The sequence below is a fragment of the Balaenoptera physalus genome, assembly GCF_965194825.1.
Source record: "Balaenoptera physalus genome assembly, chromosome: 16".
Lineage (NCBI taxonomy): Eukaryota > Metazoa > Chordata > Mammalia > Artiodactyla > Balaenopteridae > Balaenoptera > Balaenoptera physalus.
Window position 1 is genome coordinate 1,158,379 of NC_138898.1, and position 27,483 is coordinate 1,185,861.

The 27,483-nt window shown below is 58.9% G+C and overlaps 2 protein-coding genes across 2 annotated transcripts in view; one reads left to right on the top strand and one right to left on the bottom strand.

Annotated features, from left to right (window-relative positions):
- Nucleotides 1–4,462, top strand: part of TCFL5 (transcription factor like 5) — an 18,140-nt gene extending 13,678 nt beyond the window's left edge. The window contains 2 exon segments of the mRNA XM_082430663.1: nucleotides 3,679–3,767; nucleotides 3,769–4,462. Coding sequence (XP_082286789.1) covers nucleotides 3,679–3,767; nucleotides 3,769–3,799 — 120 coding nt within the window. The 3' untranslated portion in view covers nucleotides 3,800–4,462.
- On the bottom strand, nucleotides 4,460–25,539 carry COL9A3 (collagen type IX alpha 3 chain). Its single transcript, XM_082430662.1, has 32 exons — nucleotides 25,399–25,539; nucleotides 24,766–24,834; nucleotides 23,544–23,579; nucleotides 22,807–22,878; nucleotides 22,125–22,178; nucleotides 20,908–20,943; nucleotides 20,651–20,674; nucleotides 20,317–20,370; nucleotides 19,938–19,991; nucleotides 19,483–19,524; nucleotides 18,281–18,337; nucleotides 17,819–17,872; nucleotides 17,208–17,261; nucleotides 16,726–16,779; nucleotides 16,259–16,312; nucleotides 15,857–15,910; nucleotides 15,018–15,071; nucleotides 14,040–14,093; nucleotides 13,891–13,944; nucleotides 13,661–13,705; nucleotides 13,441–13,494; nucleotides 13,307–13,360; nucleotides 12,782–12,835; nucleotides 12,606–12,677; nucleotides 11,538–11,573; nucleotides 11,014–11,058; nucleotides 9,614–9,646; nucleotides 9,289–9,435; nucleotides 9,062–9,116; nucleotides 8,394–8,576; nucleotides 6,116–6,193; nucleotides 4,460–5,297 (listed from the first exon to the last, which is right to left on the bottom strand). Exons 1-32 carry the CDS (start codon nucleotides 25,474–25,476, stop codon nucleotides 5,107–5,109), a joined length of 2,055 nt encoding a protein of 684 aa, XP_082286788.1. The 5' UTR covers nucleotides 25,477–25,539; the 3' UTR covers nucleotides 4,460–5,106.
- Nucleotides 25,540–27,483: the final 1,944 nt, after the last annotated feature.

Consider the following 27,483-nt stretch of genomic DNA (forward strand, 5'->3'; position numbering starts at 1 on the left):
TTGTGACTGAGATGGATCTTGTTCAGCAGCTGCCTGAGCACCTTCGTCTCAGGGGCAGCCCCAAGACCTTGCTACCAACCAGCCATCCTTGGCCCACAGCGCTTTTGATTTTTGTGGTAAAAGAAACAAGGCACTCGCATTGGCAGGTTGAGATGTCTTTGGTAAGTAATGGAGCTCACGTGTGGTGACACCAGAGTATTCTTCCCTATCACATTGACTTCTATAGCAGAATATTGGTTGGGATTTTCCCTTTTGGACCAAGGCTTGGTAATTTGGCTTTTTTTTTTTTTTAATAAATTTATTTATTTATTTTTGGCTGCATTGGGTCTTCGTTGCTGCATGTGGCTTTCTCTAGTTGTGGCGAGTGAGGGCTACTCTTCTTTGCAGTGCGCGAGCTTCTCATTGCAGCGGCTTCTCTTGTTGCGGAGTTCGGGCTCTAGGCGCGTGGGCTTCAGTAGTTGTGGCACGTGGGCTCAGTAGTTGTGGCTCGAGGGCTCTAGAGCGCAGGCTCAGTAGTTGTGGCACATGGGCTTAGCTGCTCCACGGCCTGTGGGATCTTCCCAGACCAGGGCTCGAACCCGTGTCCCTTGTATTGGCAGGCAGATTCTTAACCATTGCACCACCAGGGAAGCCTGGTCATTTGGCTTTGTCTCTGATGGGGCATTGGTTGGGAATTTCCCTTTTTGGGACTAGGGAACTTCGACCCTGAGAGACTGTTTTCCATTGCATTGGTTTGTTTGTTGGCTTGATATTTGACAACACCGGCCATGAATAATTAAGAAATGAGTGATCAGAACTCTGTTCCGTCTTGTAGTCTAGGGTGTATTTTACCAAACTGGTATATGTTCAGCTATGCTCCTCTAAAAAGAAAAATGTTTTTTCTAACACCACATGGCCACAACTTTCTTCAGACTCTGGAGAAAATTGGTTAAGATGAAACTCTTTTGAAATTCCAAACCTGGTTCTCTTTTGCCTATGCAGTTAGAGAAAGCTGGCTTAAATATTTTCTCAGAATTCTGACCCTCAGAGAACAAAAATATTACTAGGAGAAAGCTTGAAGCCATAACTCTTATCATGTCTTTGAAATGCAAACACAACCCACATTGCCTGAGACTTCAGCCTGGGTTAATTAGTAGAACTTCAAATCAAAAGGAAAAAAGGGGAAAGAGCCTTTTTAAACTCAAGTAGGTAAATTTAACTTGTTCCAACTGTTATAAAGTTTTACATTTGCTGGGTGAGTTGCCATGACACGTGAGGTCATGATTTCCTATCTTTTCATTTGCATTTTGTTTGTTATTAAAACAGGAACCCTCATTTGGGAACTTGAGGGAATTGTTGGACTTCACTCTTTGTTTTTGTCCTGCGGGAATTAGATTTTGTTCTTTGTGTGTGTGTGTGTGTGTGTTTGTGTGCATTTGTCTTGTGTGTAAGTGTGCTGGTATGGGAACTCAAGCTTATTTCCTGAATGCAGCCCCTTGGGGTGCATTCTCTAGAACTGGACCACTTTCAGTCACAAACAAATAAAGTGTAAAAAAATGATTTTCCTTTGTAACATGGCCTGGCCATAATACTCCATAGATTCAGGAAAGAAGTTGCCTGTTAATGGATCCTTAAATTATGCTACTATTATGCAGTTAGGGCTGTTTTACAATAGAGGGGGGAAATGGGATAAAATTTATAAACTAATAAGTTTTGTATTGAAATATAAGCTATGAGATCTCTGGATGGATGGATGGATGGACGTCTGTATATAATATTGTCATAAGTAATAGAGATAAATGGGATAAAAGCTTTCAGGTGAGCTCTTTAGGAATAATCGTGTATTAGTTTTTCCAGATTTTTGGTAACTTGAAACTTTAGTTTTGCTAAATTAAGTTATATGATGGAAATTCATTAAAGGTCTAAGTCATTTTTCATTAAGATAAAATACTGGAACATTGATTGCTAGAGAAGTCCGAGTTTACCTTCTCTTGTCTTCTTATGAGAGAGAAAAAAACTAAAGATGTTTGGGCTTATTAGATACATGTCTTGTACCACATTAAAGAGAAAAATTGTATTATAGGAAAATGTATGCTTTTAGAGGTTATAGAATGTGTTCATAAGTTTGCCAATCAAAACATGCTGATATAAAGAACAGTTCAATTACTTGCTTCTTGGTTTTCAGTAGAGATTAAAGTTTTTAAGGTTTAAAAATTGTAATACATATGTACTTAAGTTACTAAAAGTAATAAGGGAAGAATTTCAGTGTGTAAAGAAAGTGGGATAGGTGCTTCCCCAGCGGTCCAGTGGTTAAGACTCCGCACTTCCACTGCAGGGGGCAAGAGTTTGATCCCTGGTCAGGGAACTAAGATCCCGCATGCCATGTGGTGTAGCCAAAAAAGAATAGAAATATCTTTGTTAAGGGAAAAAAGGGAGAATATTTTGTCCCAGAGCTGGTTGTTTCTGGATAGAGAAAAAATAAGGGACAAACTAATATGGATACAGAAAGTGATGGGAGGTTTGTGGAAAAGGAACCTTAAGGAAAGAGTTTTGCGTGGGGTCAAGATTGGCTCATATTAGATTGAATTTAATTAACTAAATGAACTTCGCTATTAAAAGTAAGCTGGTGCAAGACTGGATGTGGTTTTCTGTCTCTGTTAAGAAAGCAAAGTTTTCCTGGAATATTGAGCTGCTTTTGACAACAGGTTGTAAGTTTCCCTCTCTAGCTGACTTTGAGTTTTCTGAAGGGCTCCTGAGGCATCTCAGAGAGAAATATTAAACTAATGAAGATTATTTAGTATATTAAATTACACGAAATTTCCATTATATGGAAAAAAATTCTCTGCTGAAGTTGTCACAGAGTATAACTAATCATGACATGTAATGCTGCACGTGGGTGAGCGGACCCAAGCTGGGTTCAGTAACGTGAATACTGCCTCCTGCAGGACGTCCCACCTTCTGCATCTTGCAGACCCATGTCATTTGTTTCCTGGAGGCCGATGAGCTTTGGGTTGTCTGCTCGCACCTGCCTTCTCTTTTTGTGAGCTTGAGACTGACTCAACCATTAAAATTGAGGCCTTTTACAAAGTGTTTAGAGGCATAGTGGCATGAACTTGACCCACGGCCAGCAGGGTGCCGGGGAGTTAGCTCTTGGTCTGGCCCCGTTGCCACGCCTAACACTGAGCATTCAGTGGGGCGGGGGCGGGGGACAGCAAATGCCCGTGGCAGGAGGGGTGTGTCACGGTACAGAGTGTTTGTGTGGGGTGGTAGAAAGTTCTGGAAATGGATGGTGGTGATGGGTGCACAAGAGTGTGAACATACTTAATGCCACTGAAGTGCAAACTTACAAATGGTTAAAATGGTAAAGTTTATGTCTGTGTTACCACAATGAAAATAACAAAAAAATATGTCTGCTTTTAAAAAAAATATCAGAAGGGTTTACAATATGGTCAGGCATTTTGAGAATCTATTGGAAAACTAAATAAAAATACATGTAAAGATAACTATTTGAAACAAATGTTTGAATCCTCATTTTTATCATCTGTATCCCCTTACAGGATGTGACATACGTTTGTGAGTGACACCTTAACTATATATTTTGAAGTAGTTTAGCTCTTAATTTCAACCTTTTGTGTTTTTGAAGATAGCAGTCTTCATGTCTGTGCATATGGTACATTAATGGTCATTTCTCAACTTTAGGAATTTGAGAGTGTATTTTGCGGTAAAACTGGCAGAAGGCTAAAGTTGACCAGACCAGACTCCTTGGTGACGGGTCCCACACAGGAGAGTACAGAGTGGCCCAGCTGTGGAGATCGAGTGACTGGATGTGAACACTGATGCCTGGGAAGTAAACGCCTGTTCCTTCGTGACCCATAAACATTTCCTAGGACCCTGGAGCTCAGCTCTGATAGTCTAACTCTAAAGGGACCTGATTCAGCTGATGGGACTCCGGTGGGGACTCTGAAAGCACATTTTGTAAAAATATTTATCTAAAACAAAATGCTTACCCATTAATGTCCTCTTAGACCATTTGTGGATGAAGACATCTTGACAATTAGTAAGTAATTTTTCAATTATCTGTCTGATTCCATCATGTTTTCTTAACATGACAACTTAAAAAATTAACATCCTTTGTAATTTCTTTAGTCTTAGAAGGTACATTGCTTTTTACTTATTTTATTTACATTTTAAATATGCCCCCTTAGCAACCAGAACAAGTTAAATTGTTCTTAACTGTAAGTAGTTTGGACATTTTATTTCATTTGTTTATCGCTTCCCCTTGTAATGATTTCTAGCTGCATAGAACTGTATTGCAAAATGCAGTCCTATTTTAAACCTTTTTGCTAGAAATTTTCCGGAGATCTCCTTTAAAGGTACTTTTGTCCATAAATGAAATATTGTCACGGTAGATTGCTTCAATGCCCTCATTTTCATATTGAGAGTCATTACTTTCTGTGTAATAAACTGTAGTGTTTGGAACTGAGTTTTTCAAATGAGTGGCTTTATTTATTACAATAGATAATACCAATAGACTTTAGTGCAATACAGTCACTTTCAATAAATACTGTCAATGGGAGATAGTTAAACGTTTGTACACAAAGGAGGCAGGCAAATCAGACGAGGCCTTTGTATGGAAGGGATACTGTACATTAAATTCTTTATTTTTTTTGTAATACTGTGGCCAGTCATTAATCTGAAGATTTCATATATCATTTTATTGAAACGATATCTTAGCCTTTACACAAATGCCATGTAAACAAGTTGCTGAATATTTTTTTCTCTCGTGAAATTGTACAGAACTTTCTATATGTACACCCTAGATCCCTCTGAAATGTTGGGTTGACGATTTTATTACATAGGCCTGTGTCTGAGGTATGATGTTACAGCTGAATGGACCACTGTAAATACACGTGGAGACAGAACACTCTGACAGCAGCTCGATGGAGGATGCTCTCGGGGGCCAAGTGTCCAGTCGCTGCCGCTGAGGACAAGGAGGGGCAGGCCTCGCTGGGCGGCACGGCGGCGCCCAACCGTTGGTGCCAGGACGCTGCTGGTCCCCGCGGGGTCCTGGCACAGCTGGCTGCCTCAGTCGGCGTCACTTTCTCACCCGCTTCCTGAAGTTGTGTTTTAGGAGCTCCTGGGACCTGATTTGTCCCCGCCCACTCCCATCACGGCTCCTTGGCAGGCGGAGGTGTCGCAAATGCCGGGGGTCCCCTGAGCGCCAACCGCACCGGGAAGGCCAGGATCGCCAGGGAGCCCAGGCTCTCCGTGGGCCCCGTCGCGGCCGTCTTTGCTAACACCGGGCACGCCTTGTGGTCCTTGAGACAGACCAGGAAGGTGAGTGGAGACACAGAGAGAGGACATCAGTGGTGTGTTCGTTCAGCCAACCCAAGTCTTGTGTTTCTGTAGCTCGTTTCTTAACTCCGGGAGGGGCCCAGGGGAGGCGCGCTCAGGCCGGAGAACAGCGAGGGCAGAGGCCAGGGCGCGGGAGTCTGGGTTCCGTCCTAAGCAGGGCAGCTCGGACTTGAGAAGAGTCCGCTGGCGCCATGTGAGGAATGGGTCTGGGGTGAGCGAGGGGGATGCTGACGGTGATGGTGGTAACCATGGGGATGGACTAGGTGTGAGACAGAAAGCGCCCCCCCCCACCAGGTGGTGGGCACCTGGGCAGGTGGACGGCAGAGGAGGTCAGCAGAGGAGAAACCAGGAGCTGGGGGGTGCGGGGAGGGGTGGAGTGAGCAAGGAGCTGGGCCGACAGGTGTGTGTTTGCTCCCGGGACGTGTGTGCAGATGCGGTGGCCCCGGGACAGCCCCCGAGAAGGCTCGGGATGGAACGCGGCTGGGGCTGCCCTCCTCCCTCCCGGCAAAGTATTTATATTCAACATGAAAAGTGTCAACATCCAGGGTACATGTGGGTCACTTAAGAGGAAATTCTGTTAGAATTTAACTGAAATAGATACTCGATGGCTTTAGTTGAATAGAATTTAACTGAAACTCCTGAACTAAAACAGACACAGGGCGATCTGATTAAAGGGTCGTTAAAACAGTCCCTAACCTGGCCTCTACGGGTGCTTTGTCAGGAGAAAAGTTATCCCCTCAGAAGAGGTGCCCGTGTAACGTTAGTGACAGCGGCCTCATACCTTGGAGCCCTTGGTCTCCGTCAGGCCCGTCCAGGCCCTCGCCAGCTGAGCCTTTGTCTCCTCTGTCCCCCTGGTTTCCTGTCAAGAGCAAGTGACATATGCATTTGCTTAGAAGCCCTGATTCAGGTTCAAAGACAGACTGCTGCTGCGGCGAGTGTGTGATCCTGCCTTTTTACGAGTAGGGTGCCTGCTTCCTAAGCTTTTTACTGAATCAAAACACGTTTAGAAAAGGACACACAGCAAAGTGTCGGGCTGGATGGATTTGAGAGAATGCACCCCCCACGTGACTCGCCAGCCTCAGAGCAGCGCTTCTGGACTTCTGGTTTGTTCACAGTATTTATGCCTGTTCAGCAGCTGAGCGCTTACCCTGTATTCCTATGTTCAACATGATTTTTGACAAATTATCTAAGGTGTTTTAAAATGTCCCCTGAATTGTGTTCTCCACTCCTCCGCCTCCAACTGGTTGTGGTCTCCGGGAGGTGAGCTGAGGCCCCGCTACGAGGGCCCGCTTGTCGGCCTGTGCTTTGTGTGATGCTGGCTGCAGACAGCTTATCCTGAGTGATATTCTCGGAAAACTGAGCCTCTTGTCAACATAGTGATGCTCAGGGAGCCAAGCAGCATTGTTGGGCACGCTCTGTCCTGCCTGATGGTAAAAGCAGTGGCACCAGTTTTCTTTCCGTTGGTGTTTGTCCCTCTTCCCATCGCAGACGGTAGCACACCTGCTACAAAGGATCAGGAGGCCCAGGGCCGGGCAGTCGGGGCCTCCCGTGGGGCCTGGGCTTTCCCGGCCTCCAGAGCAGGTCCCTGATCTGTTGTGTCCCGGGGGGAGATGGAAGCCCAGCAGTGACAGTGGCTTCTGCCTGAAGAACTACAGTATATATTCTCGTTTAATTCAAACAATAACGTTCGGTCGTCCCCACCCCGAGGCAGGCGCCCCAGGGAACACGCTGACCCCGCGCCGTGTGGCGGCCTCCCCTGAATTCTGCTGTGCTGTTTTTCTGAGAACCCATAAAGTGATCAATGCTATTTTTGAATTTTATTTTCAAAAGTCTTAAAGGCACTCAGATCCCTACTTGGAGAAAACCTTGTTTGGTCTTTCTTTGAGGACAGCCATCCCTCCCGCAGACTGTACTGGCACAGACGGCCCAGGGACGGTCAGAACTCAGACACGTCTCCAAGACAACAGGGAGATGTCTGATGGTAAACTTGGGACGGGGTGAGAAGGTGCATTTGACACGTGTGCCCTCTAGTGTTGAAACTATTCAATCTCCCAGCGTCTTAACAGTAATGAAATGATACCTCTAATTCTGGAAGCATTTTCACCTGCTGAGGTATTTTAACTTAACCTCACAGAGGATAAAAGGAACTCACATAAGTTAAGTTTCCCTTGGAAACTTTTTTCTTAAGCTGTTTTTCAGAAACAGAAAATTATTTGGTCAATAAGTTTGGAACAAATTGCAATCACGAACTTTAAATCCTGAATTGGGGCCGTGAGGCTAGCTGCCTGGGGGCAGGCCGGCTGCAGTGGCAAACGGCTGGTTAGAATTTAAAATGAACTAAGTGTTAAAGGCCTTGTCGGAAAAGGTTAGTGGCCAGCAGCTCCCTGTCTGGGCACCAAGCATCCCTACAATGGCACCCCTGCGTGGGATCAAGATTTTCACCTCGTTTCAACTCATTCCTAGTTCTTTACAGTCCTTAAAATGGATTTTTGATTTCTAATTTTTGCCTTTTGCCACAGAAATGGTTGCACATGCCAGTTTTCATTAAGGGAAGTGCTGTTGCTTACAAATGGAGCTCCTTTTCGTTCATTCCTCACATTCTTCTCAACCGGTCCTCCCCCAAATGTTATTCTAATGGTATTTGAGAAAACCATCACATTTTGAAAAACGTTATCACACCCGTGGGCTTAATAAGGAATTAACCAAGCTGGGCCTGAAAGCATGAAGGGCTGTACCCGAGGCGGCTTCTAGCAATGGCTCAACCTCCCAGGGCTTTTCTAGATGAGCCCGTGGACCCAGAGGGAGGGGAGGGGAGGGGAGGGGAGGGGAGGGGAGGGGAGGGGAGGGGGCGCCCCCAGGCAGCTCAGACGTGTGTGTCAGACACGGGATCGGCAAGGCCGGAAGGACCCTGGCTGAAGGCCAGATGACTTTGGGCCCATTTCCCCTCTGGGTCTCTTCCCCCACCCTGTCTCCCCAGGGGAGCCTCTCTGCGTGGCGGGGGCAGATTTCATGGCTGGGGGCTCCGGCGTGTGGCCGCGTGGTGGGTGCACTGCACTCACCTCTGGGTCCGGGGTCTCCCAGCTCTCCGGTGGGACCGCGGTATCCAGGGGGCCCTCGAGCCCCGGGGTGACCGATGGAGCCTGGGGGCCCCGGGGGGCCGGGGGGGCCGGCGGGACCCGGCCGACCGATGGACCCCGGTGCCAAGGGCTTCCTCAAGTGCGCGGCTAGCTGTGCGATTTGCTCTTTTGGAAAACAAAGATCAGACATCTGTTCATCAGAAGTGTGTTACGTAAAGCGCAAATATACTGCCTTTCAAAGGAAGTTTGTTCATTGATTGAAAAGGGCTTTAACTGCTTTGGGTACGTGATAAATGCGGTCACGGTCCTCGGTGGCCCCAAGAGTGAATCACAGCCCTAGAAGGGAGCTCATGAACCGGAGAGGCCGAAAGATGCCCACTTGGTCTGTCAGAGCTGGAAGGGCGCGATTGTCTGACCCTCGTGGCCACTTCATTCAGCAGACATTTAGCCCATCCCCCGTGCACCAGGCACCGCGGTGAGCCCTGCGGGGAGGGGGCCCCCTCCGGTGCAGACCCCAAGGACCGCGGGCGGTGGGCCGGCCGGCAGGTGGCGGAGGGTGAGGCTGGGCGGGGCTGGGGCTGTGGGTGGGAGAGGCTGCAGCCCCAGGGGCGGAGCCGTGGGCGGGATGGGACAGGGCAGAGGGCACTCACCGCTGACCATCCCCCCACACAGCTCCCTGACGTGCTGCTCGCTGGCCTCTTTCCCCTGAAATTCACCCCGAAATCCATCATCGTATTGGGGGGCACGCTGGCATCTCCTTGAGGCACCCCCACTGTCACACTCTGCAAAGTAACCTTGTTCATCTAGAAGAGACTTGATCTAAATCCAGGAAAAGCCCAACACCAATAAGCACTGGCTCCAGAGAGGAGACACGTACCGGGACTCCGGGTTTCCCAGTGATGCCAGGCACGCCGCGCACGCCCTGGAGGCCCATGGGGCCAGGGTGGCCTGGGACGCCGTCTACGCCGCTGGTGCCGTTGGGGCCCTGGATGCCCTTGGGACCCAGCTCCCCTCGACTGCCGGACTAGAGGGAAACAGCAGGAAGGGGTGGGTCAGGGCATGGGCTTTCCCCTCTGGGAGAAGAAGAAGGGCCGGCAGTTTCCTGACTTCTGACCAGAGCAGGCCTCTGTGATCTGCACGGCCGTCAGTGCCCCGGGGCTGGCCTGGGGGCCCCGAGGAGCCAACCTCTGCCCGGCACTCACCTCTCCTTTGGGTCCGACAGGGCCACTGGGACCCTGCAAAAGAGCAGAAGGGAAGTTGTGCATTTTAATTACTTGCGTGTTGTTAGTTGGTGGGAATTATTTCCCCAGGAACCAGTCTAGCGGTTATTAGTTGGGGACGGAAGAGAAAAGCAAGTCATCCATGAAGCTGCTATTTGATGGCATCACAGTAGCCACAGTGGTTACTCCTTTTTATTCTAGGTTTCTTTTTATATTGCTGAGATTGTATTATAGCTACTGATGTTTTTAAACTTGTTTTCCCTAAAGAGTGTTATTAGCTGCATAGTACTTTTTCTCATCCATGTTTACTTTGTTCCCATTCTTCATTTTTTATTTTTTTTTAACATCTTTATTGGAGTATAATTGCTTTACAATGGTGTGTTAGTTTCTGCTTTATAACAAAGTGAATCAGTTATATATATACATATATCCCCATATCCCCTCCCTCTTGCGTCTTTATTGTTACACATTTGGCGGAGCTGAGGGTCTCTGGGCCTAAGGCTCCCCCTTCTCCAGCTGTGACTTCAGGAAGCTGCCTGGCAGGGCGTGGACGGGGATTGGGCCCCAGCCAGACGGCAGACGGCCCGGGACCGCTTATCCATCCATGCCACCGCCCTCCGCTCAGGCCGCAGCTGGTGCCCCCCCTTGAAGCCGGAGGGAGGTGGAGGGGCCAGGCTTTGCAGCTCAGACAGCCTGAGTGGTAAGTCGCTGAGAGCACAGTGTGAGGGGCACTGCCCGCCTCGCAGGTAGGGGTGGACCAGGTCGGGGGGCTGTTCCCAGGGTCCCGTGTGTCAAGGTCATCTAGGAACTCACCAAGATGAACAACACTCGCGCACACAACTGAGATCACCTCGGCTCAAGCTGGGAAAAGTTGGCTCTGGGCTACAAGGTTGTGCTGGAGACGAGGGTCCCTGGGGCTGAGCCGTTTCCATCTTCTCCAGACTCAGAGAAGGGCTCGGTCACACAACTGGAGACCCTCACCACGTGGGAGCCACGGAGATCTTTATCCCCAAACCCCCTGACTGTTCCGTTTCAGTCACCGCCCGAGGTGTGACTCTGTCGATGAACTCCATCAGGGTTTTATTCTAAACTCAACCTGAGTTTTACCTCTGTGGAAGCAGTTTTCTGTAGTTCAATCTCAACTCTGGCTAATTCATGCTGGAGCCGCAGATGGAGCACAGGAGGGGGTAGAAAACCCCACAGCTGGGCCTGGGGCCGCCTTCTGCCTTAGGGGCCGGTCAGCAGCCAGGACCTCAGCTGCGCCTCGGTCCTCAGCTCGGCCCACCCCAGCCTGGACCTGCAGATGCTGCCCTTCCCCAACCCCCGACCCCGAACGTGGAGAGTTCTGTTGTCAAAAGTGAGGCCGACTTAGTCATACTCACCAGTTCTCCTTTATCCCCAGGAAGGCCATCGGCGCCCGCGATGCCCTGAAACGACACAGCTCGAAGTTGCAGAACTGTCTACACCGCCATCCTCCAACCTTGGCGGGAGCCGGTGCCCGAGACCCAGGGCCAGGCCGAGGCGCCAAGCAGACAGTAAGCAGAGCCTCAGGTGGGTTTAGACTCTTCTAGATCCTCCAGAGCTGCGGCCCCCCCTTGCCCCTGGGCCCTCCAGAGAGAAGGTGCTGCCTGGAGAACAAACACTTTTCTAATCTGCTCCTGGAACCCAGATGGCCAGCAGGGAACACGCCCCACTCTGAGGGTCCCAGAGGAGCCGCCCAGGCCACAGGCGGCCCCCGTTGCACCCAGGAGCCAACTGGCCCCGGGTCCGGCTGGGTGCCCAGAGTTGTCAGCCTTGGTGGGGGGGGGCGGCGGGAGAGGGAGGGAGATGAGAGAGATGAGAAGGACGCCCCCCAGCCCTGAAGGCAGCGGGCAGCCCACAGCTGACCTGACCACCGGTCGCTCACCTGGTCGCCCTTTGGGCCTGCAGCTCCTCCCGGGCCCTGGGCAGAGAAAGGCTGAGTGTTAAAGAAACCACAGGGATCCCTGGGCGACCCGCACCCGCTGTGGAGCCAGGACGAGCGGGGGGCACCCGGGCTGCTGTGGAAACAGCCTCCTTCCCGGACGTTCGGCATCCTGGCCCCTAAGTGTGCTGGGATCCTCCTGTAGAGCCCTCATCTTTTTAGGGGCTCATAGCCTCGCCCCACATGGGGTGCGCGATTGTTCCACGGGCCCTGCTGCCGGACGGCAAGGCCTCTGGGCTCGGCATCACCGGAAAAAGTTTGGATCGTGCGGCATTTTCACTCACACGATCCCAGGGTAACTTCCCGACGCGAGCTGCCAAGTCAGGGCCCAAAGCTCGTATTGATCATCTTCCCAGGGGACTGCGGGATTAGGGGCATCTCTGGGAACTGCCAGAATCACCCCGAAAATGTTAAAAACTGTCCATTTGCTCAGATAGCAGCATGAGGAAGAACCCGCCCAAAGGGTCCAGAGAGTGAAACTTCCCTGTGACCTCAAAGTGCAGGCGAGGGTGACCGGGGGGCGATACAGTAACCGGCCCCTGGCCCCCACGGGGACGGGCGCAGTGCCAGGGCCTCTCTCTCTACCTCTTGGAGGCCCTGGTGCCCTTGGCATGTCCCTGACCCCTGGCATTTCTGGCCTGAAGGCTGAGGAAGGGCCCACTGTCCCAGCCCCAGGCTGTGGTTTCTGTGGCCCACCAGGCCCGGGATGAAGGGGCACCAGCGATGGCAGCTCCTGGGTTCTGTCACTGCCAGCCGGCGGGCGGGCGGACGGCCAAGGAAGGCACCTGAGGTTCCCCTGGGACCTGGTGTAGCACGGCCAGGCCGGAGCCCGGACACAGCCCACAACCTCCGGTCACCCAGACTGGGGCCCTCTGTGTCCCAAATATCATGGGACAATAGGGACACCCACAGTGTCCGACTACTGCGCACCTACGGTGTGAGGTGCCTCTGGGGGCCTCTGACGTGGCGCCTCTGTGTGTCCCGTGGGACTGTGGGTGGGGTGCCACTTACCCGGTCGCCCACGCCGCCTCGGAGGCCTTGGGGGCCGGGCAGGCCGGGGTCTCCCATGCTGCCCTTCCGGCCCTACAGACAAGGACCCAGCGCGTCAGCACCACAGGGAGCCCAGTGGAGACCCCTCCCCAGCCCGGCCGGCCCACCTGGGCTCCCTGGGCGCAAACCTCACCCACCTGGTAACCGCGGACACCAGGGGCTCCGGGGGGGCCTTGCGGGCCCAGAGCCCCCTGAAAGACAGACAGACAGTGTGAGTGCAGCTCCGCCTCCCCCACGGGGGCTGGGCAGACGCGGGAGCTGGTCCCCAGCCACCTGGCCCAGTTGCTGGGGAAAGAGGTGGGAGGGATCCTGGGGGGCAGCTGGGGGTCGCAGAGGTGAGGCATGCCCTCGGGCCCCGTGCGTCAGCCGGACTTGGCGCGGGGCCCCGATGCCGGTGTCTTCATTATCTTGGTCTGTGGTGGGGCTGGGGCGCTGCTTCCACCACACCTCCCAGGCCCAAGGCGGGGTGCTGGCACTTTGCTCCCTCAGCACAGAGGTCTCAGGGACAGGACAGCTCGAGCCTGGCCACCACCATGTCCCAGCTTTCACAGGCTCAGCCCATTCATGCATCCAAAACGCCACCGCAGCCCACACAGAAAAGGGGACCACTCGGCTGTGGCCCCATGCCCACCCCCACCCCAGACTCCATCCCCCCGACTCACCGCTGAGCCCCTGTGGCCAGCCTCGCCACGCTCCCCGGACACACCAGCGTCTCCCTACACTCGGGGAGGGGGACAGAGGGTGTTAGCGGGGTCCGCACACACTTGGGTTGGGGGTGAGGGCTGCAGATACTCACGGGGACACCGGGCTCTCCTGAGGGGCCAGCCTCGCCCAGCTCTCCAGCTCTGCCCTGCAGGGGAAGGGTGAGCCCTGCGTGAGCTCTGCCCACATCCCTCTGCCCAGGATCCAGGCTGCGGCCTACCCCCTTCCCCGTTTCCCCCCTTCCCCACTTCCTTCCCCCTCCCCTCCCCTCCCCTCCCCCTCCCTCCCCTCCCCAGAAGAAAGAAGCCACATACCAGTTCTCCTTTCTCACCCTTGGACCCTACTCGTCCAGGGAGACCCTGCAGGTCAGAGGTCAGAGGTCAGCACACAAGGCCAGAGGCAGAGCACCCCCTGAGGGTGAGGGGCTCCTGCAGCCTCCCCGGCCTTGATGCACAGCCCCCTGCAGGCGCCCCCACTCAGGAACCCACGGGAGATGACCACTGGCATTGGCCCTGGGGCCACGGCAGGAGCCCCGTGCACTCACCGGCAGCCCATTGGGACCCTTCTCTCCTGGGGCACCGTTGCGACCAGCTTCTCCCTGTGGGAGTTTGGGGGGACATGGGGTGCTGAGGCCCTGGAGGCTGAAGTCCCTGCAGACCCCTCCTCCCCTGCAGACCGCTAGCCAGTACCAACCTTCTCGCCATCGAGTCCCAGCACACCGTCCCGGCCATCCTTGCCCGGCATGCCCTGGGGACAGCGGATGGTGTGAGGCCCAGTGGGCAATCAGCCTGGTCACCCTCCAGACCACGCCCACCAGGCCCCTCCCTTCCCCAGCCGCCTGCACTAGGTCTGCCCTCCTGGGCTCAGGGGGCAGGTAGTAACCTGTGCTGCCCTCCGATCGTGCAGATGAGGGCGGTGAGGATGCACCCAGACCACACGCTGCCCCCCCCGCGTCCCTCATCCACCCAGACTCTTCACGCGCCCCAGGGAAGTTCTGCTGTGCCCACTTTACGGACGGGGAAACTGAGGCTTGGGAGCCAGGATTTGGGCTCAGGCCTGCTGAATCCCACAGGCTTGACTAATTTTGGAATCTCAGACACAGCCATGTGCTGGGAAGGTGGCAGGAGAGCAGCTGGAGTCCCTCCCTCCCCTCCTTCAGCCTCCCACGGCCCCGGGCTGTGCTACCCCAGGGGGCCTCCCAGGGGCCCATCCTCTAGGGCCAGGATGGGGAGGGAGCCAGGAGGAAGTGGGGGTCTGGGCTGAGCACGGGCACATAGCAGGGATGAGGGGGCACAGGTGTGGAGGGCCAGTGCTCAGGACCCTCAGAATGCCCCCCACCTGTGCCACCCTTTCCCCCACCCGCCCTCACGTGCCCCTGGAATGCACATGAGCTCAGCCCGAGACCCTCTACCTCTGTGTGGTCTAGACGGCAAAAGATTCTGTGGCCTCCGGCCAAACGCAAGTGTGCGGGCCCTTCACCTACAATTAGGCATTTCCAGAAGGCGACAGTAGAGTGAAACAAGGGGGGGCCAGTGGCCCGGGCAGCTGGCCCAAGTATAGCCCAGGGCCGTGGGAGGAGAATGACTCTCCGGGGAAGCAGGTGCAAAGGGCAGGGAGCAAGGGGCCGGCAGAGCCCCCTCCGCCCCTAGGCTGGCATCCACGGGCACTCACCGGCTCTCCAACCAGCCCGGACATGCCAGGGATGCCTTTAGGACCAGGCCTGCCCTGAAAGACACGCAAGGGACCGCAGTCAGGCCCGCGGGGACTGCTCCTCCCACATACCTCACTAGGTCCAGGGGAGGGGGGCGGGGGAGGTAGGCCCGGGAGCCTTAGACGTGCCGTGCACACCACTTTCTAGACTCCGGGTATTGAGCTTGGGCCAGGGGACAGCTGTGTAGGCCAGGCCCGACCCCCAGGGGAAAAGGCCCGTCACCCCGGGCGCTATCTTGGGATCCTGTGGATGCTGCGGCATCACACGGCCGCCTTCTGGGCCTCTGGCCGCTGGGCTCAGGCCGGGGGAAGACGGGATTGGTTCGGAGACGGTCACTTCATTTCGCGAGATGCTTAATTATCTCTCGGCTTCACTTATGTTCTGCTTAACCCGAGAGTCGTTTTCTGTGTTACTGCATCTCACAGCTGGGCATCCTTGGCCCAAGGTCGGGCCCCACTGCCCAGGGCCTCTTGACGGATGTTAGTGGCCAGGATTCGCACTCAGAAGTGTGGTCCTCCGGACCCTGCCCTGCTGCTCTGGAGAGGAGTTGGTGAGGTGACAGTAGCTTCAAGGAGCCACGGGGGCAACAAGGCCAGGGGACTCCTGGGGGAGCCGCCTGGGCAGGGGGAGGGCTGGGACCCCCAGGCCCAGCTTGGCACTGTCCAGGGGCTCCCCACTACCCGCAGGAGAGGGCAGCTGCCCCTCGCCTCCCTGGACTTACCGTCCATCCCCCCCACCCCGGCCCGTGGATCAGGTTCTCCCAAGGAAGGACCCAGAGAACACAGGTTCTCTCACTTACGAGATCGCCCTTGGGGCCGCGCAACCCCTCTGGGCCCCTCTCGCCTCTGTCACCCTGCAATGACAAGGGGGCACAGGGAGAGAGTTAACTCAAGAAGGTGGGAGAGCAGGAAGACAATGCTGAGGGTCACAGAGGCCCGAGGGACACTCACCACACCTCACTTCATGTCTGGAAAGAGAGAGAACGCAAATCTCCCACGAAGGACAGGCTGACTCTGGACTCGCCCCCTCCCCCCAGGTGTGTCCACTGGTACCTGCCCAGGTGTGCCACATGTGATTCCCCCCAGGTGTGCCCACGGGATGGGCAGCCCAGTGGGGCTGGGGGAGGCGTCTGAGTGAGCAAGAGAGAAGAGAAGAGAGCCTGGGCCTGCACGGGACCACCCCCACCCCCAGACACACGTACCACTTTCCCAGGGGCTCCTGGGATCCCGGGGGGCCCTCGGAACCCGATGGGACCCTGTGGAGGAGAAGGGGCACCTGAGCCTCCCCTCTGAGGCCTGGGCAGCATCCCCCAGAGCGCCCGGCTCCATCTGGAGGGGCCCGCCGGGAGCCCCCCGCCCAAGCCCCCCAGCAGGCCCCTCCCCCGTCAGCCCCCCAGTGGTCCCCAAGCCCCTCCCCCTCCCCCACTTGCCAAGGCCTCCCCTGCTGTCCCCTGCTTGCCTCTCCCATTCCCTTTGGCCCTAAGCCACAAAAGCCTTCACAGGCCCCGGTTTTGGGAACCATCCAGTGAGTGGAGGCCCAGAGGGCCGCAGTCACACAGGCCACCTGTGGCCACTGGTGAGGACCCGTGCTCAAGGGGCCCATCTAACGTCTGGAGGTGGCCCCCCAGCCCCCCTCAAGGGCCAGGCGGCGGGGGGCTAGTGGACTTACCCGGTCCCCGGGGGGTCCGAGTGGCCCTGGAAATCCTCGTAGGCCCCGTGCACCCTGCAGGGAGAGAGCTGGAGCTACAGGGCCTGGGCCGGCAGCCCCCCCGACCGCACACCTCCCAGGAACCGCTGAAGGGCTCTGGTATATTCCACACCTCCCAGGAGCCGCTGAAGGGCTCTGGTATATTCCACACCTCCCAGGAGCCGCTGAAGGGCTCTGGTATATTCCACACCTCCCAGGAGCCGCTGAAGGGCTCTGGTATATTCCACACCTCCCAGGAGCCGCTGAAGGGCTCTGGTATATTCCACACCTCCCAGGAGCCGCTGAAGGGCTCTGGTATATTCCACACCTCCCAGGAGCCGCTGAAGGGCTCTGGTATATTCCCCAAAACCCTGCCTCAGGACCCGCACCCGGTTCCCGTCCTGGGAGTTGGTGGAGTGTCCCCACCCCACATCCTCACCTGTCCAACACCTCTCCTTACTCACCTGCAGCCCCACGGTGCCTGGGATGCCAGGGGGCCCAGGGGGGCCGGGGTCACCCTGCAGGAGAGGTGGGTGGCGTCAGCCCTGAGCTCTCCCCGCACCTCTCCGAGGCCACTGCCCCACCCCGCCACCAGAGCCCTTGCCGTGCGGGGCGTCGCCCCACTTCACAGCTGAGCTCCCAAGGCCCAGAGAGGTGGCACCGTGTCCTCCCCGGACACCTCCTCCTGGCGGCGGCCAGCACCTCTGCGGCTCACGCGGCAGGCTGGCTGCTCGCACCGCGCTGGAGGGCACCCAGCCTCGCCCGCAGCCTGTGCAGGAGGATGCAGATGCCCTCCAGGGCAGTGGCCAGGGGGGAGGGTGGCAGGGACTACGGGGGGCCACTTTGGGCTGAGGCCCACCTTCTCCAGCCCGCAGCGGGCCTGCCCAAGCTCAGGGAGCTTCCGTGTGAGGCCAGGTGTTGGGGGCTCTGTCCAGAGACCCTGCCCAAATCACCCGGCTCTAAGAGCCAGGCGCCCCCAGCCCTGCCGCAGTCCCAGCCCCCGTGCCCCCAAGCGCCTGTGCCTCCCCGCCACCCCCGGGCCGCCACCCAGCCGCCAGCCGCCAGCCGCCTTCACCTTCTCGCCATCCTTGCCGACTTCTCCTTGCTCCCCTTTGTGGCCGGTGGGTCCCTGAAAGACAGCGGCGGGTGGACGGTAGCAGACCCCACAAGCAGCGCTGAGCCAATTAAGGCCTGCCTGGCCCACCAGCCCAGCTGGGGAAACAGAGGCCCGATTGGGAGGAGCAGGGCTGGGCCAGGGAAGGGGGTTGGGGGCCTGAGGCCAGCTTTCCCCCACGCCCTCTCTCAGTGCCCCCCCAGTCCCCAGCGGGTCACTGGGGTGAAGGGGGACAGGGACAGAGCAAGGTCCCCCAGCAGGGCAGGGGCCAGCCCCCCTTGCTTCCCGCAACAATCCTGCAACCAGGGCAGGCTTTCTGGACGCCCACCTCCCCCCGGACCTCCGCCCACACGGGGGCCCCGCCGCCTCCTACGGGGTGTGAAGGTGAGCTGGGGTCTGAGTCAACCCTCAGTGGCTGCTCACCTTGAACCCTGGCATTCCTGGGGGCCCCGGGGGGCCTGGCGGGCAGATGGCTGGGCACTGTTGGGAAACAGAATGGTCAGACCCCTCTGAGTAAAACAGGGGCAGCGCTGAGGTCAGAACCCAGGGGCCCGGAGATGCGCCATTTGGGGCGGGTGAAGGGGAGCTCGGGCCACACGGGGGCCTCCTGGGGAGCCCAGACAGGGCCTCATTCAGGGCCACCATGGGGCGCGGTGAGGGGCTGCAGAGCCAGACCACGGCCGCCGGCCCCTCACGGCCGCCTCCTCATAGCCGGCTCCGATGTCTCAGCCCCAGTGCAGGTTCAAAGCAGCTATTCAGCCTGGTGGCTGCTGGCTTCACAAAGGGGCCTTCATCACGCGCCCGGCTCTGCAGCCAGCTCTGCTCGGGGGTCCCCTCGGTGCCAGAGGCGCCTCAGGGAGGGACACGTGGTCCTCGGGCACAGGCCGGATGCCCCGCGCCTGGGGGCTCGGCGAACGCAGGGGCGGCATGGGGGTGTCTGGATCATTCCACGGCTGCTCTGGCACAGAGCCGGTGACATCCACCTCCCCCAGCTGTCCTCCTCTTTCCAGAAGACCCCCAAACCCTCCCTCAGGAACACCGACCGTCAAGCACTCAGGACACGGGTGGGGGAGAGAAGGGCAGCAGGGGCCCCAGTGGGCAAGCGGGCTGGGCCAGGCTCTCCCTTTAATAACTTCCAGCCGCTCCTCCGAGGAGGCCGGGTGCTGGCCCGGCCCACGAACAGCTGTGCAAGGGAAGCCCTCGAACCCCAGGCCTCCAAAGCCACTGTTTTTCTTCTGACAAGAGAGACAAAGCTCAACAACCAAAAGTGGGTCCCAGACTCTGGTCTGGAAGCTTCTGTGATGGGGAAACCTTCTGTCTGAGCCCCCAGGGCAGCCAAGCTCGCAGTTGACCGCACCAGGAGCCTGTCGGTGCTGAGGAGCGGGATGGGTCCACACGTGATTTTGCTTAAATTAACTTCAATTCGTGCTGCTGCGCATGCCAGGGCTAGACCGGTGAGGGCGGGGAGGGGCAGCTCAGGGGGGGCCGTACCCAGAGCTGGTGCCGCCGGCACTGAACCCGTCCCTAGGGGCCCCCGTCCCTGCCTTCCTGTGCTCTCCAGACGGGCCCCTCCCACCAAGACAGGCACCCCGACAAAGGGCTTCACAAAGGCTGCACGTGCCCACCTGAAGGTCAGTAGCGCCTTCGGGAAGGACCCCTGGGCGACCCTGGAACAGAGAGACGCCAGCTTTGACATGGCCCCCCCCTTCCCTCCCCCCGCCCACTCAAGACCTCCAGGGGACTCAGGGGCCCTTCGTCCCCCCGTGGCCAGTGCCAGGTACTGCTGGTCCCCCCCCCCGCAGGGCATGTGACAATGACAGAAACCACCTGCCCTTGGGGCGGGGTGGCCACCAGGCCTGAGCCTCACTAGCCCTGGGTCAGCTGACGCACACTGCTCCAGCCTGGACTTGGCCCATGTCTGGGGTGTGGCCAGGACTCTCCACGTGGACATGGGTGCTGGGGCGGGGGGCACGGGGGGCCTGAGGAGGGGCACCCCGGGGACAGGGGAGGCAAGCCCACCAAGCAGTCATCATGCCTGGGGCTCCTCCTGAGAGGCTCTAGAACCCCGCCCAGTACTCACAGCGGGGCCGGGAGGTCCTGGGGGGCCAGGGAGGCCTGGAAGTCCAGAGGGTCCCTGTGGGGGGATTATGGCTTAGACGGAGCAGGACCAGCCCCCACCTGAGGTGAGGGGACCAGCGACTTCCAGAGAGGAGCCTCCCACTCGGAAGATGCCCCTAGGGGGCCGCTCCCGGAGCTGCCCACCTGCCCCGCCCCAGCCTTGTGCGTCCTGAGGTCTGCTCTGCCCTGTCCTGGACGTCAGCCACGAAGGCCCACCAAGAGAGAGGGCGAGGGGGAGGGAGAGGAGGGGCACAGGGAGGCGGTGAAGGGGGAGGGAAAAGGGAAGGAAAGCGGGGAGGCCCCCCCATGGTTGCATTTGGGGAGTCCTGGCAGCCACTCACCGGGGGGCCCCGGAGGCCGATTCCACCTGGGACGCCACTCACCCCTGCCTCTCCCTGGGGGAGGTAAGAAGTCAGAGACGGGGGTCTGCACCCAAGGAGCTCTGAGGATCCCCAGGGGAGTCCAGACCGGGCTCCCATATCCCTACACAGGGCCAGCCTGCCCTCTCTTAAAGCATGGGGACTCTGGGTGAGGGGTCAGCTCGCTGTTCCCCCTGCCCAGAAGCCCCCCCCGCCGCCCCTAGCCCTGGTTTGGGACCTGGTGGCCATGTTGGCTCGGGGTGTGGCAGGCATGCTCGGGGGGTGGGGGTGGGGCACGAGGGTTATCGGTACTCACGGGGGATCCAGGGAGGCCTTTGCCCTGCAATGCCAAGCATGGGGTCAGAACTTGCTGGGGACGGGAGGAGATTGCCCACCACCCACCCCATCCCCCTGAGCTGGTCAGGTGAGTTGCTGGGGATGAGAGGGCACAGCCCAGATAGCACCTAGGACCCCAGCCCAGGGACCAGCCCCCAGGAGAAGCTGCAGAGGGGCAGCAGACGTGGCATTTTGGGGCCCTTCAAACTCCCACCAGGAGGAGAAGACAGTACTCACCCCCAGCCCAGGTGGCCCTGGGGGTCCCAGACTTCCCTGCAGAAGGAAAGGGGGCGTCAGGGGTGGGCTGGGCCCAGGCACCGTTGCCTCTGTTTGCAAACCTGTTCCCTTCCCTCCCAAGTCCATCTCCCCTGAGGAGGGTTTTCTTGTTTTATAGGAGACCGACAGTGGGTGGGGGGACCTCTGATGTCCCAGGGGCCTGGGACTGGTCCTTTACCAACAGTCCTGCTGAGGAAAAGCCATGAAAGGTCCCTTCCTGGCAGCACTACTGCAGGCAGGACAGGCCACCAGGAAGGCACATGCCAGGTGTGACCTGAGCCACATGGAATAGCTTGATGCCCGGCTCCTCCAGGAAGCCCTCCAGCCTCCTTTGTCCACAGTAGGGCGCCCCAAACCTCCAGCAGCTGGCCTGCCTGTCCACCCAGCACCCTCCTGGGCCTCCTGCTGCCTTGCATCCCAAGGATGAGGTCCTTTTTTGGGAGGCCCCTCCCCTCCTGTGCGCCAGGCTCCCTGCAGAAAGCCTGGAGCTAGTCCCCCTCCTCCCTTCCCCCCCTTTCCCCCACTCCCCCAACGTCCTTGGAAACGTCAAAGGACCTGCCGGCTGCAGGCAGCGACTCTCTTCCTTGTTTCCCACTCAGAACACTCCTACAGCCCAGTTCCCAAAGGCAGGGCTGCGTCCTGGTTCCCTCCCCACCCCCGTCACAGCCCCCCTGCCCTCTGCACCCCAGGACTGGGGGACAGTCACTTCTCGAAGCGGGGACAGAGAGGGAGTGTTGGTCTCAGCTTTGCACCTGGAGCCATGAGAGGAGTTGGTTGGTCAGAAAGGGGGTTTTAGTGAACAATGGTCAGACTCGGGGGACAGGCTGGGTGACCGTGGGCCCCTAGGGTGGGCGCAGAGAGAGGGGCAGCGGCTCACCAGAGGAGGAGGAGGGCATGTGGGGCCGGTCACGCCCCAACCATACCAGCCCCCCCAGCACGGTCTGAGGGCTGGGACAGCTCTGACCAGAGGGGGCAGGGGGGCACTCATCACCCTGTGTCCTCATGCCCTCCGGCCCCCCTTCCACCCCACGGCAGGCGCGGGGCCCAGCCAGTGCAGTCACAGCAGCTGCCCTCAGAACCCACACCCTGTGCCTGTGGACAGGTGGTGCTCAGTCTGGCTGCCCCTGGCTGGGACCTCGCCCCTGAGCTGAAGCCACTGGACGCGGTGCCTGCCTTACCCGTTCTCCGGGGGCGCCCTTGGGTCCAGGGGGTCCATCCTGCCCGGTCAGACCCTGGGGAAGGAGGTGGAAGGAGGGCTGGAGGGGTCACGTGGGAAGGACGTGCCCTCTCAGGGGGAAGAAGCAGGCATGGGCCCCGCCCTAACTAAAGCCAGTCAAGAGAGATCAGAAAGACCCTCGGGTCAGGCACCTTCCCCTCTGGCCCCACCCACCGCCCACCTGGTGGGAAGCCCGCGGCTGGAGCACCTGCTGGGGTGGGCAAGCCCAGCGGGCAGGAGAGTTCCCCTCTGACATCCCCTCCTGTGCTTGCAAAGCCCCTGGTCCTGGGGCCAGGCCTTAAGCTCCTGACGAGCCGCTGACGCAGGCACCCTGGGGCTCGGAGGGGTCTGGATAATGGGCCTTTGTTCCCAGAGAAGCCAGAGCTGGCGGGACTTTCACCTCTCCTGTGCGCTGGCGCTGTCGTCTGGCAGACAGGGCCAGACGCTAACGGGTATGGGATGAAGGCCAAGGGACCCTGCCGGGGGACATCCGGAGACACTCTTGGGCCTGGCTTTCCTGCTTGAGCTGGCCCAGTAGGAAAACAGCAATTAAATCTGACTCCTGGGCGCTGGGATGGAACCCCTCCAGGCTGGGAAGGGAGTGGGGGGCTCGTGGGAGGAGAAGGAGGGGCCGGCACACTCACATCCACACCAGGCAGTCCCGGCAGCCCGGCCTCTCCTGGTTTCCCTGGCTTCCCCGGGGCCCCTTTCGGTCCCTGTGGGGAGAAAGGGCAGAGGCGCGAGGGAAGCTCCAGCCAGAGCCTTGGCCTTCACCAAGAAGAAAAGTGTCCTCCAGCGGGGCACAACCTAGCAGCCCTAGATGGGCCCCTCTCCACCAGAGCCCCAGCCCTCCCTGCTGCCCTGCCCACCCCTTGCTGGCCCCAGGAGGGCTTCCCCCTCCAGCTGCCCCTCTACCCTTCTTCGGTCACATCTGCAGGACACTCACCCAGACGCTTTGGCCTCCCCAGCTAAGGGCCAGTGGGCCCCTTTGTGGGCCCCTCTGTGGGCCCCTCTGTGAGCCCAGAACCCTCAATTCCAGGGCCTGAAGAGCTCCAGGCCGGCTCACTTGTGGGACCTCTGACAGGCTGGATGTGCAGGTCTGTATGGACCTCTTCCCTGACCTGCCGGGGCACTTGCCCAAGCAAGCTTCAAAGCCAGACCCTGCCCGGAGACTCACTGAGTCCCACCCACTCCCCTCCCACCTCTTCCCGCTCTGCCCCTGCTCCAAGGCCGCCCTTTGGCAACCCAGGGCCCAGCATGGTGGGAAAGGGTGTCAATGACCCCCCTGCTCTAGGCCCACCTGTCCCCTCCAGACTAGAAGGAGGCCGCCTCCCCCCCATCCCCCCCATCCCCCCCCACACACCGCAGCCAGGACACTCACCAAGGGCCCGGGCAGACCTGGAGGACCAACTTCTCCCTGCAGAGAGGGAGATGCCCACACGTGACCAAGTGTCCTCTGGAAGCTCCGCCCAGGGGAGCAGAGCTGGGCCCCAGAGGAGGCCCCAGGAGGCAGGATGGAGCCCCTCACGCCGTCATCCACTCCTGTGGGCGCCTCCCCTCTAGGGCCAGGTGCAGAGGCAGGTGGTGGGGGGAGGGGTGAGCTGGACAGACTGGGGACTTGAGCCCACTTTGAGGGCACAGGGACACCCCAGAAACGGTGGGAGGCGTCATGAAGCCCCACCCCTCCGCCTGCCTGAGAAACTCCAGAAACCCGGTTGGAGGTGGCAGCCTCCAGACACACAGAGGCCCGGGAAGGCACCCCAGCACCCTCTCCACTCTGATGGCCACTGGCTCTGAAATCTTTTACCCGGGGCTTTCAGGCCAGGTTTTAAGTGGAAACGTTCCCAGAGGGAACAACTGGGGAGCCCTGGGGCGCCAAGTGCCCAGCCCCACCAGGAGGGGAGGCCACCTGGGTCCAGGGCCCATTACAGCCACACTGAGCGACGGCCCTGTGGGTGGGATGGCGGGAGGGAGACTCAGGACCATCAAGGGCCAGGCAGGGCCCTGGGGACTCAGAAGGAGGCAGGTTCTACCCGGGGAGCAGTACTGGTGAGGAGAGGCCTGGAGGGCCCTGACTTTCACAGACGTGGCTGAGTCAGGGGCTCTCAGCCCGTCGGGTCCTGGGGGCAGGCTGCAGGGTCTCATCTGCCTCCCATACGGCTTAGGCCACGCTTAGGCTGGGGCGCCCTTGGAGGATGCCACTTCTGGGGCAGAGCCAGCCCCCCAGCGCCCTCCAAGGCTGGCTCCAGCCTCTAGTAGCCGCCAACGAGACCCACCCAGGGGACAGTCTTTACCCCCAGAAAAGAGGAGTGCAGGCCCCTCCGGGGACCCAGAGACACACACCCAGTGCCCACACTTCCAGCCCAAAGAGCACCACGGAGCCCCCCCGCCTGTCCTGGGGAGGCAATCCCCGGGGGGTCCGCCCCAAGAAGGAACAAGGATCGTCTTTGTCCCGTTTCACATCCCACCGGGGTGCTGGCTCATTGCCCCAGCCCTGGGAGGTGCAGTTAGTTTTCTCTCCATCAGGCCTGGGGCTCAGGGAGGTTGGGGCGGGAGCGAGAACCCCGCAGAAGCGCCCCGGCCATCCCTACCCCCACACTCACGTCAATGCCGTCCTTGCCTGGCTTCCCAGGTGGCCCTCGGGGGCCGGGGGGGCCTCGAGGTCCCACTTTCTGAAATGGAGAAATGTCATCAGGCAGCTGCACCCCCACCCTCTCCCACTGGCCGGGGGCGTCCCCCTGGTTGGCCCTGGGGTCAGCCTGACAGAGCATCCCCTCCTGCCAGTCTGGAGAAGAGCTAGGGCCCGTCCACGGGCCCGCACCCCGGCTCTCCTCAGACCCTCGGGCCTTGGCAGTATCCCCTGCCACCTCGCCTGGGCAGGAGGGGCTGCGTCGGAGCTGAGCCCCGCAAGGAACAAAGGCCACATTGTGTCTCTCTGGTGGAGACACAGCGCTGGCACCGGACCCTGCCTGGTGAGGAGGGGCAGCCCTGCGCGCATCTCCGAGGTGTCCCGGCGTCCGTGGAGGCTAGCCGGGCGACGGCGAGGAAGCTATGGGGCGACAAGACTGTGCCCGCCGTCCCCAGGGGCCCCGGGCTTCCTGGCTCCCTCGCTGACCCCGGGGCGAGGCTGGGAGCTTATTCCCTGGCTGTGCAGCTCAACGCCGACCTCAGAGCCACGGACCCCCACCCCGGCCGCCTTCCAAGGCGAACCCAGTGCACCGGGGTCCCACGCTCACCTGCGCCTCGGTCACGGTCACGGTGGCGGCCAGCAGCTGCCCAAGCAGGAGCAGGGCCAGGGCGGGGGCTCCGGCCATGGCTGCACACACGCTCTGAGCGGAGCCGGCGGGGTGGCAGTGGCCTGAGCTCGGCTCGGCGGGCGGGGCTGGTGGTGGGCTGGACGCCAGTTCCCGCCCCACTGGCCCTCACACAAGCCCCCCATTCAGCTGGGCCCACCTGGGTGGGCGGGGGCTTCTGCGCTGCCCCGAGCCTCCCTGCCGAGCCAGTCAGGGGAAAAAAAGAAACCCAGTGGCATTTTTTTGGCCAGCCTCTGAGTTAAAATTATCCTGGGACTGGTGAGTTACACACATACACCTTTTAGCAAGCAAGAAAGAGGCTCTTTTCTCCCCTTGGTCCTCGACCAGGGTGTGGAGAGGGAGAGTCCCACGTTGAAGGGCTCCTTTGGAGAAGGGGCAGTCCTAGTCCTGTCAGCGGGGTGGGTGAGTCCCATACTCCTCCGCAGGGTCCTGAGAGGGACCCAGGCTGCCCAAGGCCCAGGAAGACCCCCAGAGAGGGTGAACACGCCTGTGCCAGGGGTCAGACAGGGCCCACCACGGCCCCGGTTCCCACTCCAGAATAGAGCTCTAGGGCCATGCCTGCTAGGCTGGAACACCGCCCCCAGGGCCCTCTCCCCAAACTTTAACTGTACTGAGTGGTCCATCCATGTGAACCAGCACAGGCAAAGACCGGACTCTCACCCGGCACACCCCCACCAAGAGCCAAGTGGGGGCCCTGCAGAGAGGAAGGAAGGCCCACCGTGATCCTGAGGCCCGAGCAAAAGCGTGATGAACAGGAGCCCTGAGGCTGCTGTTGGCTGTTCCCGTTTCTCACAAGCCTTGGCAGCTCAGGGGTTGCCAGTTTGGCACGCTCTGCTTCACCCCGGGAGCACATGGGGACAGCAGGGTACAGGGCAGCACCTGGGGCCAGGAGGACACAATGACCACCCCCCCCCCAGGGGACACTCAAACATCCAGGTCACCTACAGAGCTCACTGAATGCTCAGAATCCCAGCCCCGCCTCAGGTGTCTGAGTCTTTAGAATTCCCTGGGAAATGCTACTTTAGGATGAGCTTCATTTCTGCAGGTGAGAACTCAGGACTTTTGAGATGACGGGAATTAGCCCAGGAGGGAGCCTGCAGCGAGGCAAACCGAAACAGTTAAAAACCTCCCTTCCCTGTCGGGTTCAGCTGTGGGCTGCTCATCAGGCTTGGCCGCACCCTCCAAAGGGAGGGTGAATTCTATCAGGAAGGGCCAAGAGAATCTCCAAAGTTCCAGCCTTTCAGCCAACTCAGAGTCATCTTAGGACATCCTCAGAGATGCAGGGTGGGGCTGGGTGTGAGGCAAGCAGCTTCACCCCACCCCTACCTCCAAGGCACCTCCTGCCCGGCGCCCTCTCCTTCCTGCGCTCGCCTGCCTGACAGCGCCAGAGGGCTCCTGCTGGACCAGACTCAGTGGAAGCCTGGCTGGGAAGTCAAGGGAGACCTAGTGCCTGGAATCCCACTCCCCCTGCCTTACAAACCCACTCCCAGCTCTGTGCAGACCCTCCCACCTGCTGCCAGGAAATACCCTCCCCCTGGAGAGCAGCCCCTGCCTCGAAGCCCAGATAGCCACAGTGGCCTGGGGAAGGCCACAAGGCTGGCCTCACATCCACCTGTCAGAGTCCGGTGTCACTGCCCACCTGTTTCGGGCCATCACTCTCCCTGAAGCTTGCGGGTCAGGTGGGCCCGAGCTGCCTGCCCTCCCATCCCCAGGCCCCACTGCTGGGCACAGACACCCGCCCCCCAAGAGTTGCTCCAATGGGGTCCACTTCTCACTTCACACTCCAAGCTTCTCCATCTGAACCTGAGCCCCATAATGGCCTGGACGAGGACCTGATGACACTATGCCCCACACCCACCCCAGCGAGTGGCTGCCAGTTTGTCCATCCCCCTCCCCACAGGAGCTGTGGGGAGCATGAAAACGGGACCCAGGTTCCAGCCCCTAACTCCCTCCCCCTCCCCCCAGGTGTGACCTCCATCACTTCCGAGTCTCCTCATCCTTGGTGTT

Coding starts and splice junctions, on each gene's coding strand:
- COL9A3 (XM_082430662.1), bottom strand. CDS start 25,476: ATGGCCGGAGCCCCCGCCCTGGCCCTGCTCCTGCTTGGGCAGCTGCTG. Junction 15,911..16,258: donor CAGGAGCCCCTGGGAAAGTG/GTACGTGTGTCT, acceptor TTGTCATTGCAG/GGTGACAGAGGCGAGAGGGG. Junction 9,647..11,013: donor CTGGGGATAAAGGAGAACTG/GTGAGTATGACT, acceptor GCTCTTTTGCAG/GGTCCCAGTGGCCCTGTCGG.